Genomic DNA, 15,856 nt, shown 5'->3' on the forward strand with positions numbered 1-15,856 from the left:
GTTTATTTCGCCGATTAACAAGCAAATTGTATTTAGCCAATTAAGAAGCAACTTGTATTTTATGTTGAACTTCTTTCGTACCTTAGATAGCTAACCATGCTAATCAGAGGTGCGGGAGTAACTTTTATTCAGAAAATAACTAAATAAAGCCTCAATACTGTATGCTAATTTAGACCTTTTTTGGGACTACACTTCGGTTTGGATGAAATGGGAAAATGAGACAGATGTTTGGTCACAAACAGTTTTATGCACATATAGACAGAGGCAAAAATCCCCCATATCGCCTCACTGGTGAGTGACCAGCACCACACTCGGCCGCCTTTGTCTCCCGAGTGGCGATGATTACACATCGCACCAGGTTCTCATTTGAGTTGACCTAGGCGAGGCCCATGACTAGTTCAGATAATCGTCACTGGTGTTGGTGGTGAGCAGGTACCAAGCTCGTGTCTCCGGGTTCATAGCGCAACGTGCGAACCACGACATTACAGCTCCCCACGGGCACCAGCATGCAAGCCTGCTGTGTGTTTCTGGCTGTCAGGGCTGCCATTTGTGAGACCCCTTCACCTGCTGGAAATACGGTCGCAGCTTGTGAAATTTAAATGTCAATATTCTACTTTTATCGCACGATGGACTTATTGTATGAGAGAAGCCAATTTTTTCGATGTTCAGGCTCTATGTCACGCTGTATTCGTACAACTGTGACTATGAACCAGCTTGCGTTTGTGATCTCCCATGAAGCGATTGTTCCAGTTATCTTTTAAAACAGCTTAAATATATTTGTTGGATGGGGAGGGGGAGACAGAAATGTGTACATTTACTGTATAATGGCTTAATATCTGTATGAAGTTGACATTTCTAGGTGTTCGGTGCATCGCATAAACTGGCTAACATATTTAACCCGTTGACCACGTGAGGCTTTTGCGACCAGTACTATCTATAAGAGGTTTTACTGGTAGGAACCTCCTGGTTACACCAGCCCACAGGCGATTATTGTGTTCGTCCGTCAAGCATCCAAAAATGGGAGGGTGGGGAGGGTGGGGAGGAGCTGGGTGGGGGGTGGGAGGGGTGGGGCTGGGTGGGGAGGGACTGGTCACCCCGTGGTGCCCTGAAAAAACTCAACGTTTAACCTACTCATGCCGGCTTGTGCCCGCCCTCACAGTCGGCCATATTTGCGGAATACACCACGCCGCCCTTGACCCTGGCCATTGACCGAGCAACCCAACATTCCTACCAGCTCCCTCCGAAGGAATGTGTTTTGGGATAAATTGCGTAATTATGAATGTGACGTTAACCCCGCCACCACTTGACACAGCCAATTAGGAAGGTTTCTCACATAAACAAAACATACCAATTACCTTATTTTCCCGCATATAACCCGCGGGGTATACCACTTTTTACAAACAAAACACGACGCTGTGGGGTATATGGAGGCTATCCCAAAAATATTTTACACGTGTGACATGTAATGACTCGTTTAAATGTTTTCATGGTAGGACTATCCACTATGCAACATTTACCTTTGACTAAAGCACTGCGGCATAAACCACTCCCACTAAAATTGCACATGTTATCACGTTTTAAATGAATTGTTTGTACAATTAAACGACAATGTTTGAAGTGCGCGCACTGTTTACCGGCGACAGGAGAGCTGGAGGGAGAGTTTCAGTTTATTTATTTTGGTATAGCCCTGTGAGCTATTCGGCTCTTGAATCGGGTGCAACCACAACAAACAAAAAAACAAAAACACGAACAAGAAAAACATCTTAAAGTGACTATGTGACTGTGCAAACAGAAAATCCATGAAAAAAACAGCAAAATATTCCTGAAAAAAGCACCGTACACCAACGCTGTGTGCAAAAAATCCCAGTAGGATGCGAGTCAAACAACAACAACCACAAGAAAACTTAGATTAAGGCCATCAGTCTAACTCCGTACTACAAAAAAACAAACATGTCCAAACCAAAAAACTTTTCGAAATCAAAAAATAAAGCCATAATTGCAACGTAACAGTGATCACAGGGACTGACCGAATTTTTACAATAAACTACATAAATAACATGTAACACCAAATTCTAGAGCCATAGCTGGCTGCATGAGTTACTCCACAACAGAAGCATCAGTCGGAGTATCAAATTTTTCAATGCACCTTTAAGATCAGCACGCTAAATTAAAATACAGATAATACTTTGCAGCGTCATCCGGAGCGAAACATTTTAATTTATTTTACGCCAATGAATAGCAGTGGCAGCTAGGGGTGTACAACTCCTCTAGAGCAGTTTTGAGAGAAGATCTCATTGGTAGCGATTAAAGTTGCAATTTATTGGCAATACCATTCCAGACCCTGGGGGCATCAATAGCAAAGGCCCTTCCTCCAGTTTTTGTACAGCAATAGAGAATGTGAAGCTGGTAAATGAGCGAAGACCTGAGGTCAAATTTGTTCTTTGAAACAGAGAGGAGATCCAGCAGGTAGTCTGTGGATTTTTTTGTAAGTACATCGTGAATAAATAAGATCTGGTGCACAAGCCGTCGAACATTAAGAGTTTGACCCAATGTAGAGATCACAGTGGTTAATCCTATATGGGCAGTTCAATGTAAATCTTAAGGCCGAGTGATAGATGGAATCAAGCTTTTTCAGTACAGTACTTGGGGCTGATTTATACACGATGTCACAGTAGTCAAGTAGAGGCAGTATGGTAGCTTTTATCAATTCCAAACGGAACATTGGGGGGAAGCAGTGCTTGTGTCGATACAGAAAACCAATTTTTTTTTGTCTTTTTACCAATATAATCAATGTGATCTTCAAAATTCAGTTTTGACTCCAGGATGACCCCAAGATACTTATAGATCTTGACTTGCTTTATTTGATAATTATTTAAGGAATGTAATTGGGGAAAAATAACTTCCTGCTTTAGTCCTGGTGAGAAGCATAGCACCTTGGTTTTGGAGGTATTCAGGCCTAGTTTAAAAGCAACTAGCTGATGTTGTAGTTTGTTTAAATCACCCTGTAGCTTAGGTGGGGGTTGGGGGGTGGGGGTTGGGGCAGCTGGGGGGAGAGAGAGGTGGGGTTTGGGGGGTGGGGCAGCTGGGGGGAGAGAGGTGGGGGGGCGAGGCAACGGCGTTACCGTAGTGCCGCTATTATTTGCGCAGTGCGCAATCTACCAGTGCTAAAACTGTACTTACCAGTTACGTGTTACTTTATTGGATATTTACTTTTGTTACTTATTTACTGTTTTAAGTTCACTCGTTTCCAGTTTGTTTTCTTTGTGCACGTTATGATTTTAATGTTAACAATTGATAGTGGAATGTATTACAAATGTAAACTTCGTATTAATATGATGGAATTAAGCTGCGGTAACGACGTTAAATATATGAATGCATGCGGGGTATATGGAGGTGCGGGCTATCTGAAATTTGTTTTACACAAAACGGTATTTTTGCGGGGTATATGCGTCTGTGGGTTATATGCGTATGTGTGCTATATGCGGGAAAATACGGTAGTTACTAGTTCAGCATACCGGTGTGTTTGAGAGTAAACCCACAACATTTGCAATTCTAGTACGATGTTTCGATGGTATTTACAACCAGCCTCATGAGGCGACATCCAGAGTTGTGGAGAAATCCTCCTGGTTCGGTCTTAAATAGAGAGATAGATGTGATGACCTCACTTGTGAGCCAATCAGGTGCGAAGACCAGAGGGGGTGGGGCTGAATGTATTCATATAAATGACAATTCATATTTATTATTGGTTGTTATTCGCAAGTTAATCAACAGCTAGAGATATATATATGCATGCGTCCATCATCATGGTACCTCCTTTGCAAGTACCAAAATATGATATGTTTTTCCCCTTTTTTCTTGCAACAAAACAGGTGTTAAGGTGTTAAAACACCAAACTGAAACCTTTTACAAGTACTGGCAAAGGAGGTCCCATGATGTAGATGATCACCCCGAGCTCTCATTACTCTGATAGTGGCATTGTCTTTGTGCTGTTCGCCTTTTGGCGTCCTCTGGTCTAACACCGTTTGAGACGAGGCTCAAAAGAAAGTTGTCTCTGGTGTGGACCAATCAGTTTCAAGGACAATGCATATATTATCAGAGTATGTTTTTTTATTTGAATTCTGACCACAAGCATTGTGGTTAATGCAGACATGATTCTTTGTAAAAGGTTTCAGTTTGGTGTTTTAACATCTTAACACTTCCGATTTAAAGCTTTCGTGACTGCAGGGATTCATCTTCTGGGTTCTTTCGGTAAAGTCACCACGTAGAATGGAGATAAAATAATAAAAAAAAATAATAACAGAATAAAATTCTCACGACGTGAGGAAGGCTACTTGTGTTGTGGCCGAAACGTCGTGAGAATTTTATTCTGTTATTATTTTATCTCCATTCTACGTGACCTTCCCGAAAGAACTCAGAAGATCTTAACACAGCTGTTTTGTGGCCAGAAAAAAAGGGGGAAAACCCTATTATCATGGGTACATCATGCAAGCAAATTATGCATGCACATTATATGATAGTTAACCCACTGGTCTTCCTGGTGGCCAGAAGATGGAAATACAGCAAGTGGATTGAGTCCAACTGTGCAGAACGTTGAGCGTTACCCCCTACCTCGTAGGTGCGGGTTTTCTCCAGGTACTCCGAAATGGCCAGTCGTGGAATTGGACCCTCCTGAAAACCAGTCCTAAGGCTCAGCGATGCTTTCCCGAATTAACAAAAGGCATTGATTACGACTCATATATATGGACTCCATTGATAAATAGGAGTTAAACAATAAAGGCAACGTACGACACGTTCACAACAAAAATGAATATATGCGGTACGTCTTATATCAATGTTGGGTATGCGTCCCTGGGAAAAAAATGCGACGTTAGTCGAAACAACTTAAATACAAACTGTGCCATTGCCTTAACCATATAAATTCAGGGAACGTTCCTGCGGGCCATCTTTTGGTCATAATTAGTACAGAAAAAAAAGTAGATCCTAAACAGTTGTGACATAACAGATTAAAATAAAAAGTGAATACAGAGCAAGCAGTAGCGATCCCACCACAGGATGGTGGTGGTAGTGGTGGTGGAGATTTGCATTTCCACGGCCTTGGGGGGTGTCTCAAGGGGGAGTTGAGGATTCTAGATTTAAAGCTTTCGTGACTGCAAGGATCCATACTCTTTGGTTCTATTGGGTAAAGTCACGTAGGTAAAAAAATAACAAAAATCACGACGTTTTGGCCACAACACAAGCGGCCTTCATCAGGTTTGTTTGCTCGCACACAGTTTAAAGGTCCGCTGTCTGAGCGTGGTTGTGTTTCGCTAAATTCTCCTGTTTGATTAGTACTAGGTGCCTCGGTGAATGTATATGCTCTGACTTTAACATAGCTATTTCTGTGACCAGTTACAAGCTAATCACTCAGCTATTTCAATGCTAAATTCTATGCTAATTCCTTTGTCAAGGGGTGCCTCTGCGGATGTGTATGCTTTAACTTAGCTATTTCAATGCTAAATTCTATGCTAATTCCTTTATCAAGGGGTGCCTCTGCGGATGTGTATGCTTTAACTTTTAACATAACTATTTCTGTGACCAGTCACAAGCTAATCACTCAGCCATTTCAATGCTAAATTATATGCTAATTCCTTTGTCAAGGCGCTTTGTTTTCTTCTCACACAGCTTAAAGGTCGTGATCTAAGCGTGGATTCTCTCACTCCAGCGCTGTCCTCCAGACAGTCCCGTCCCTTCACCTGATGAAGGCCGCTTGTGTTGTGGCCGAAACGTCGTGATTTTTGTTATTTTATTTTTTTACCTACGTGGTGACTTTACCCAATAGAACCAAGGGGGAGTTGAGGAGGTGCAGGAGCGGTGGCCACGTGCCCCGTCCGCCCGCCCGCGAGGGGGCGTCCTTGTGCGTCTGGGCCACGCACGCGCTGCAACAAAACTACCGCGCCTAACTTTGCTCTCGATTTTAGTTTTTTCTCAAAACAACGACGCGTTAAGGGCGTTACGGTGGGGAACAAAAAAAATTCGGAGGACTTGCTGTATATTTGTTGGAGGGTCGCGAAGGAAAAAAAAACGCAGCGCTTGGCTCAGGAAGATGTCACGTTCCTGAGACCCGTTCATATCTCGGAACTAAATATTTTAATTGTACATGGTTCAACAACAACAGGGAAGTATTGTTAAACTCACAAATAACAAAAGAAATGTTGTACATATGTATGGCATACGATAATAAATACTGTAAAGTAAATAAAAAAATTTAATCACATTAAAATAAAAACATCTGATTCATCTTCACTTTACCTTGAGTCGAAGGGTTAACTGTCGTGTTGCGCATCACGCGGGATGCTGGAACTCATTACATCTCACGAAGGATCACTCCGCCCAACAAAATAGTTCCTCGCTTCAGTTCGCAGGTCAGGTGGTTAAAGATAAACAGGTCCCTGCAGGGTGGGCTGGTAGGAACATTGGAATTTTGCGCAATTTTATGAAATTGTTACGTAAAATTGTGCAAATTGAGAGCGTCTTCCCACCTTTTTGCCCTCAAAATCGTTGAGGGTTCTTCGGACAAATTAACCTCTGTAGAGGAATGGAATGGTGAAATCCTTATTGACTGAAATCTGCTCATTTTGGAGCAATGTATCATAAAATCGTTAAGGGCTGGGCCGAAAAATGACAACAATTGCATTTTAAAATGAGGAATTGTTTCCCGGTATACGGTAGTATGGGGCTTTTGAAAGGGGACGGACGGACGGACACATAAATCTATTGCAGGCTGGTACACTCAGTTTACAACTTCGTTCCTACCAGTATAACATTTCATGGTGGTTCATTTGTAAGTGCGCGGGTGTTGCTAAGTCGAACGCTCGTGTCTCAGGAGCCGCCTGCGTTCACTCTCACGGCGATTATCGCAGGCGGTGGAATGAAGAGGATGGCAAGAGCATGTTGGAGTGCTTGTGGAAAACTGAACTTGATCATTTTTGTCGAAAGAAAGTTTTCATTCAGTGTGTATCACCCATAACATATGAACTCATGAAATGGAACAAAAACGTAAACGTGTGCAAAGGAAACGGGGATATGCATGCTTGAATTATCACTCAGGAGGCAGGAAGTGGAAGAAATGGATCTGACAACACAACTGAAGTATTGCAATGCTGCATTGCGAAAGCATGAGGGATGTAAAGCAACAGGGGATAGAGCAATGGTCGATGCTGATATTACCAATTATGATAATTACCCAGTGTTTAAAACGCCTGGTACAGATTAGGTTTGAATCCAATGAGGACGAGGATCATGTAAAGACCCTATGTCATGCGCAGCCATTCCCCAACGCTATTTGGCCTCTGCGGTGTTTAAATATCAGTCACCAACTCAATTAGCGCACCGTTATTCAATTAAGGGCAAAGCCATATGCCACACGGTATCGAGAATGGTTAGTGTGCAGTTCATATTTTTTGACAAAAAGATGGATCACAACATCATGACAATCATTATTTTCCCTTTGAACCGGCTTGAAAAGAGACTCGTCCTTTCGTGATATTTGCGACCATAACATTTTACAAATGAAACTTGAGCAACAACAAAAAAAACCCAATGTATTCCACAGATATTATTTACATCGTTACGCAACATATCAACCTAGCCGTATTGTTGTTAAAATTTACATACGACTAAATGTCATGTCAGTTTGGGTTGTTTTATGGCTTTGCTTACATTTAAAATCATAAACTATTACACAAGCAACCTATTTTGGCAAAGACAGTACAGTTTTGAGTATATTGTTATGCGCTATTATTTTCAGCCTGGCATACATTCACTTTAAATTGATACACACAAATTCCCCTTCTTTGGCTAAGCTGTTGGAACGAGTTGTTATTCGCTAGCGATTACTGTTTAAGGCCTTCACGACACTCGGCCCCTTTCGTCTCCCCAGACCTGATGTTCACACTTTGCACGAGGGACTGATTGTAGGTAATCACCCCTTCTCCAGCTACATTATAAGCACACCACCATACAGCCCATCTATAATCAGAGCGCCGCTTGTACAATCTATACAAAAATCACAACGTTAAATTAAGTCTTACGTTGAAAATGAGTACGCAATTCCATTGTAAGTAGCTTTAAACAAAACGCAAACTTTATTCAAAACGAATGTCGTCATGGAAAACCGATTCATCTGCAGCACATCCAAGGGAATAAATAACACGAAGGGCTACAGATCACACGTCGCCCATGACTGGAGGCGCGTCTCTGCCTAAATGTCAATGCACTCTCTATATAGAACACGCAAAACACACGCCAACCCTATAGCAGCAACTGGTCTTCACAGTTGAACTTATTCTAAAAAAATTGAAAGTCTATGTTTACAGTTCTTAAAAACAAATCAGAAATCTAGCAGTTGATTATAAACTGCAGTTAACAGCATTCCAAAACAAGCAGTTCTTTCTAAGCAAAATCTGAAATTGTATTTCAATCGGTCGATGTGTCAATAATTCAACACATTCACGACCACTCGGACTAAATTCTAAATTTTAATTAATAGCAGCAACCGCAATGTGGTCCATTTCACCATTTAATTGATCGACATGCAAGATTACTTTCCAAGCATTTCACCATGCAAGTATCCTTGCATGTCTACATATGCAATACATACAAGGAAAAAAAGTGAAATACTAACTGAAAAGCTATACAACGTTTTGCATAGCAAAATGGTACCGTTTCATTGGAACCTTTTTGCTATATCCCATGATATAGCTGCTCACCCCGAGTTATAAATCCTCTGATACGTGCATTGTCTTTCTATTGTTCACCTTTAGTCGTTCTCTGGTCTACCACTGGTGAGACAAGGCCGTAAAGAAGGATGTCTCTCTGGTGTGGGCTTTTCAGTTTCAAAGACAATGCATATATTATATTATCAGAGCATGTTTGCATGTTCACCACAGACTTGATTCATTGCAAAAGGTATCTATTTGGTGTTTGAACATCTTAACACCTGTTGTATTGCCAGAAAGGGTAAACCCTATGATTATTTTCATGGTACCATTTACAAAAGATAAAGGTTAGACTTCCAAACATTCTACACATTATGCTCCTGTCTTATATTCGTTAGGGAGCCATAATTGTATTATTATCGCCACCAGCCTATTATTGACGAACAACCTTAACCCTCTTAACTCCAATGTAAAGCTGCTCAGTCAGCATTATCTTGGTCCTTAACCCTAACCTATCACGTGTACCCAACTATACCACCAATTCAATGAATAAGGCAGTGCGAACTGCTTTCATCTAGCAAATTCGTTGACAGCATAAGAAACCACCTTATACAGTATCTCCATATGTCCCACGTCAACATGTACGATAACACAAAGGCTCCAAGTGAAAGCTGCTTTGGCAAAGACAAGTTCACAGGAACGTCTCGACGCACGCGTTCCTGCGTGGGTGGTGCGACCCGTCCACCCACGCCCGCCTCTCGGTGGCTCCGCTGAGGCTCACGACGGGAAAGAGCATCGCGTCCTGGTAGGACGGCGGGTCCTCCTGCAGGGAAATCTGCTGCGAGAGGCAGCGGGACGTCCTGCAGCTGCTGTCCTCGCCGAGCTGCGCGCGGCTGCTCGCGCTGCGCGACAAGAAGTTTGGCCGCGAGCCTCGCAGGGCACGCCGCAGGGACGAGCGCCGGCTGTCCCGCAGCGAGAGTCCCGAGCCGCAGCGGGAGAAGATGGAGGAGCTGCTCATGGCCCTGCGGCACCGCTCGCAGGAGCGCCCCTGGCTGCTCGGCGTGCACGAAGAGCAGTTGGCGGCGTAGGCAGTCGGCTCCGTCATGTCCATGAGCACGGCCTCGGAGTAGCTGGGCACGAGCTGCCGGTTGCTGCGGATGTGCCACTCGAGGTCTGCGCTGTCCATTGTGCTGATCCGTGGCAGGCGCAGGTAGGTGGTGGCCTCGGCGGGCGGAGAGCTGTAATCCAAGCCGAAAAGCTTCTCGATGTGGTAGTGCACGAAGGCAGTCCGGTACTCCATCCACACGCGCAGCGGCCACGATAGCAGCAGCAGGGCGGCTGCCCAGAAGACAGGGCGGGAGACGTACCAAGGCAGCTTGTCCGGGTCGGCAAAGGCGATCACAAACTCTTTGAACTCCACGTTCTTGAGGTGCATGCCTTCCCTGGCCTCCATGTAGTCATCCTGGCCCTCGTTCTCTCGGAAGAAGCGGGCACGCTGGTTCAGGTACGCATTCTCCGACTCCGGGTTGGCGAAGCTGAAGCAGCGTGTGAAGTGCAGCCTCGTGACCGGGAATTTTTCCAGGCCGTAGATATCTTTGGAGACATCCCGCACGCCGCAGTGCGAGAAGTCGAACTCGGCCTCGGAGATGCGTGTGGTCACCCTCTCCTGGTACATCTGCGTGCTCGTGTACGCCTCCCCGTTGCGGTAGCGCGTCACCTGGCGGGTGCGCCGCACGTAATGGTAGCTCACCGCCTGCCACCAGAGGCAGGGCTTCGCCTCTTGCAGGCGGCGGATGCGCTCATAGGCGCCGCTCACGTCCACCTTGTATTGCCGCCGGCTCTGAGTCTGGCAGTGCCAGCACTCGAAGAGGTACACCACGTAAAGCATGCCGAGAAACGCCAGCGGAATGTACACGTAGCCGTTGGCGCATGGGCTCTCGTGGTAGACCATGGTCTTGCCCGTGTGCGCCTGGTCAAAGGCAAGCCGGGTGACGGTGGTGAGGTCGCACCACGCCAGGGCGCCCAGGCAGCCGTACATCAGCATGGTGAGGACCAGGCACTTCCAGTTGCTCTCTCGGCACAGAGAGGCACCCAGCGAAGGCTGCACCGGGCGCTGCTGTCTCGTCACCAATGCAGATATGGGCACAAATTGAATTAGGGCTTGGCTTTGAAGAATGGCAGAATGCATAACAGCAGTAGTATCCACATTCGTCAACGTTCAAAGCTTTCACGTGTGAATATAATGTTGTTCTTGTAACGGTGGAAATGGACATGGTGTAAATGTATTATTTAAAACGAGCTATGATATATGCCAAGAGCCTGCGACACAGCTCTCTAGCCCTTGACAGCATGAATTCAAAAAAGTATAGACAAGATCTATGGATCGGTTTCAGTAAGGATTGGACGAAACGAATACACTCATGTAGAATATAAATAGAGGCATGTGAAGTTGTATATTTAAAATACAGGGAACCATAGCAAGCGGTCTAAGATGTGAGATGAGAAATGTTCCACAACATTCCAAAATGTTAATTCAGGATATTGCTTTAAACGGTGCTGCATTTGATGCTTTAATATTATGGAATGCTGTTAAATGTTCATTGCCTTTTATCAGCATTTACTGGTAAAAACGCCAATTCACAGATCGAATTAAGTTGAAAATTATGGCTGTTGGTGCAGGCAGCTAAAGCATTCTCTAAATAATGTATTATTACAATTAACAGTTGTTATTGCAATATGAAGTGTTTTATAATTTACAAACATTTACTATTTAACATTATATAAATGTTTCAACATATTTTTGTAGCTACACTTGACATTACTGTGTTTATAATTTGCACTTATGGTTGCTTTTCTTCTACAATAATTTGCACTCAGTAATTCATTTTGAAAGCGGTTATTTAAATATTGATGATTAAATCTAATTCCTTCATTTATTTGGCACAGGTCTCCCATGAAGAAAAAAAATATTGAATCTTAAATGGGATCCGTTTGGCAATCACCTCACCTCAATTTTAAATGATCATGCGAATACTTGCAAGTGTCCTCATAATATGCATATGCCGTGTTCTTAAAATTGGTTTAAAATAAGTGTTTTTAATATTATCGAGATAAATGCAAGCTGCATAACGACATTCATTTGGAATTTAAGCCAACCAAACTGAAATTGAATTTCCAGCGTTATTTAATAAGTGTATCTTCTACTCTTAGTATTAGGAATAATTTTGAATCACATGTATTGTATGGAATTATGTTTCAATATTAAAAACAATACTATTCCAAATTATCGGGTATTGTTTCATAATAGTAGCCTATATATTGTGTCCGGCAATATATTGCCTGTATATTGTGTCCAAATCTCTCTACGAGAGACTGGATTGCAATAAATACTTGAGTATTTGAACACATAACGATAAGTACTGCTCATGCAGTCATGGATAAACAGCCCGCACTGTGATCATAAAATCAAATGAGTGGTCGGAATGGTCACTTTATAATTACAAGACTTAACATTGATGCGCCAGACGAAATCGGTGCATATACGCGTTAAAAAGGCCCAAGAGTAAATAGAATAATTAACTTGTGCTCAAATAAAAACTGCTAATGAAAACCAACATATAGTATACGTGGCACAACTCCTATATAGAGAAGTGGCACATCTCAATCAGGCTTTGTGGAATGCTGATTCTTCACACACCTTGTAAATGCATGTCACATCAGATCGACCAGCGCCTGCATTATTGAAAAGGCCGTGTTTGAAACCTACCTTAAAAATATACCACGTGCGTGCAGGTCAACAAAAAGTCAGCAAACAGCATGTGATTATATTACACAAGCCACGCAAGTAATGGCACAATGTGGCACTTTTTGCACAGTGCCAACATCAAACACGCTTCCCCATGGGTGGGTTTTGTTTCACAGGGGGCAATTGTAAGCCAATTTAACCATGCATCGAAAAACAATTGAAGCTGGCTTAATTGATTAGATCACATTAATTATTAAATATGGTTGTTCATTCAAACAAATTGTCTACTTAACGTAATTACCACACACACACGCATGGTGCATCTATAACTTATCGCGCTCTCCCCGGCTATCCGCATCGCATTGCCGTTAGTTATGATTACAATACTTGTGCATATGAAAATGCACTTGAAAATGTTCATCTGTGTAATTGCAGCTTTTAGTCGCGGGTAATGTTATACGGCGCATTCTTTTGCAACCGGTTTGCAATCTTCTTCATCGTCATCATTAGCCATGGTCGCATATCGCATTTTGAGAGGTGTAATATTACAACGTAATGTGTAAATGTGTTTTGTAACTACACGTAATGTAACTACGTACTCTGCAGCATCAGTATGAGAAGTGTTGTGTGCCCACCCCCCCACCCACTCAAAGTATATCCATCACGAATGAGAAACGCACGGGAACACAAAGCCGATCTCTCCGGAAACAGCCCATGAATAACGTGGTGCCCCGCGTCTTTGTGGAGGAAAATAAAATCCCGCGCATTATCCACAACAGATTCCTTTCACCGGTGGTGTCACCGCGACTTAATCTTGTCAGGATACACCGCATAATGTCTCTTATTTAAACATAAGCAGTGCTGCAAACAAGTGTAAAAAAAACTGCAATAAGATAATCCATTCACATGGAAGATATAGTAAAAAGCTTCTTGGAATAATTTGTGAATGGAAACATGTCCATGTGTTGCTTTGTTTTCGCCGAAATAAAAAGCCATTGCTTATTTATGCATTGCATGTTTTAGCCTTCCCACATTGCGTACACATGAAATAATGTTGTTAACTTTGTAGAAATATTAAATTTTTATTTTCACCTTTACAAATTATACATGAAGGTACATGAGTTTGGTCCCAATGACATTAACACGTTTAACAGTTTGGTACGAGATTAAGATGTATTAATTTGATTTACAACGGAATGGAAATCACCCTATAAAACATATACCAAGGAGGTGGGGAGATAAAATCAATTCGTATTGCCATGCACAAGTGTATAGTTCGCATACAGGTAGTCGGCGGATTATATACATCGCGGGACATGGAGGCCTTCATCCAGCAGTGGATTGACCATAGCAGATGATGATGACCATACAATAATTCACAACACCGTGCTGTAGATGTTGCTTCTCCTTATAAAGGGAGATCCTGCACTCAACGGTTCTCATCTTGTTATAAAGATGGTAATGATGATATATTGCCTATCTTAATATATAACCAATTGCGCTGATTGGAAGGTTTTCTCCTAGGTCAATGCAAATGTAATTGCTGCAAGGCAAAACATTAAATGCATACGGACGTACATATATATGGGATGTATAATCATTAACTACACACACACACGTTCATACGCTGTATCGAGACACACGTGGATCGGAGAAGATGGAACACAAGCTGGAAGGCGTCCAAAGAAGCTTGAAAGAGGTGCATACTCGGAATAACACCGATATATAAACACGTGGATCAGAGAACGTACACAATTATGCAACATCATCTCTACTTTAAAAACATGGCCTTGAGCAGGACACGTCGCTGGAGGGGATGATGACCGATGGCCAAGAATGATGACGATTTATTGCGAAGATGTTATGAGTTTCGAGAAATATAATGGAGCAGCTGCAGCCAAGGGAATGGAACGAGTTAGAGAGGACGTCCAGCGAAGAGAGATGGAGCGAATGAAATAAGCTCGGGTGAAGGTGCAAGGTGGATTATTACATCGCAGGATTGTGAGAGATTGCGAGGGCGTAGGGATTCCTTCATCCAGCAATGGAATGACCATGGCTGACGATATTCTGTGCAAACATTTCTAAATAATACTCTAACGACTACTAACTAAAGCATTGGCATGGGAATTGGTGCGCGTTTTTTTTATGCATGGCCATCACGCATGAAAAAAACAACAGTGTGGAGATGCCTTAATCAAGCAGTGGATTGATCATGGCCGATGATGCATGATGACGACGACGAACCGATGAATACGAAATCCACAAACAGTGAGATAAACTGTGTTCAGACAAGAGCGCAAAGTAGGGGGTTATAAAAACCCCGAGAGGCTGGCTGACTGGCTGCCTCACCTCTCCCCGCATCCATTCGCAGCGTGGCACAGTCTCCAAGCCCGGGGTCGCTGCCCCCTCGCTGGCCACCGGGGTGCCCGCCTCCTCGCTCCTGCTGCCCGCTGCGCCGTGAGACACCATGGCGGTGCTGATTGCACCACCACCAGCACCACCAGCAGCAGCAGCTGCAGCTGCTGGTGCCGCGTCTAGCCCGGGCCGCCCCCAGACCACCCCGCCCCGAGCCAGCCCGCGCCTGCAGACGGGCAGCCTGCTGACACATCACGGGCAGCCCAAGCTGCTGCTGATGATGCTGATGCTGGTGGTGGTGCGAATGATACTGCTGCTGATGATTGATGATGCGCGTGATGGTTGATGATGGAGCTGGTAGCAGTGATTATACTGCTCCGGCTAACGCAGTTTGCAACTGATGATGTTGATGTTGATGAAGCTGGTAGCAATGACGACGATGCTGCTGCTCCTCGTTACATTTTTCACGGATGTTGTTGCTGCTGCTGCTGCTGATGGTGTGATGAAGAAGTCGGTGGCAGTGATTACGCTGCTCCTGCTAATGCATTTCGTGCCGCTGCTGTTGCTGCTGCCTGGGTCTCGTGGTCACTGGAGGCGAGCTGCTTACTGCGCTCACACACGCCCCTCCAGCCAGCCGCATATTCATCTTGTGCTCATGCTACTCCTGTGTCTCGCAAGCCCCCCACCCACCTCACATCCCCCCTCCACCCCCCCCAACTATGCGAGAACCCCACCGTTACTCGCCCCCCCCCCCACCAGCACCAGCGGTTTTCACAGCGACGTCATCTCATCTACACATCGGTCTCATAGCCCGGAGCAATCGTACCCATAGATTATCCCCCCCAACAGCTGACTGCTGCGGCGGTTGTGCGCGTTTCATGTTCTTGTTGTTGTTTGGAAATCCCATGAATGAAGAGAGGCGTGGGTCAACTATGTTGTAAGCACCGCCAAGCAAAAGGGATAAAGAACATTTATATGCTACGCATGCATGTTCACGCGCTTACTTTCTCGACCCCGCACATCCGATGAGCACGGTTGGCTACGTGCGGTGCGAAATAAA

At 44.0% G+C, this 15,856-nt stretch overlaps 1 protein-coding gene across 1 annotated transcript; it reads right to left on the minus strand.

Moving 5' to 3' along the window:
• Positions 1-8,100: 8,100 nt before the first annotated feature.
• On the minus strand, positions 8,101-15,472 carry LOC116939482 (transmembrane protein 151B-like). The gene is made up of 2 exons (XM_032947897.2): positions 14,791-15,472; positions 8,101-10,812 (listed from the first exon to the last, which is right to left on the minus strand). The coding sequence occupies exons 1-2, from the start codon at positions 14,908-14,910 to the stop codon at positions 9,388-9,390; spliced, it is 1,545 nt and encodes a 514-aa protein (XP_032803788.1). The 5' UTR covers positions 14,911-15,472; the 3' UTR covers positions 8,101-9,387.
• Between the last annotated feature and the right edge of the window lie 384 nt (positions 15,473-15,856).

The sequence above is a fragment of the Petromyzon marinus genome, chromosome 6 (genome assembly GCF_048934315.1).
Source record: "Petromyzon marinus isolate PM22_M1 ecotype Great Lakes invasive population chromosome 6, UKy_Petmar_22M1.pri1.0, whole genome shotgun sequence".
Taxonomy (NCBI): domain Eukaryota; kingdom Metazoa; phylum Chordata; class Hyperoartia; order Petromyzontiformes; family Petromyzontidae; genus Petromyzon; species Petromyzon marinus.

Coding starts and splice junctions, on each gene's coding strand:
- LOC116939482 (XM_032947897.2), bottom strand. CDS start 14,910: ATGGTGTCTCACGGCGCAGCGGGCAGCAGGAGCGAGGAGGCGGGCACC. Junction 10,813..14,790: donor GCGAATGGATGCGGGGAGAG/GTGAGGCAGCCA, acceptor GTGACGAGACAG/CAGCGCCCGGTGCAGCCTTC.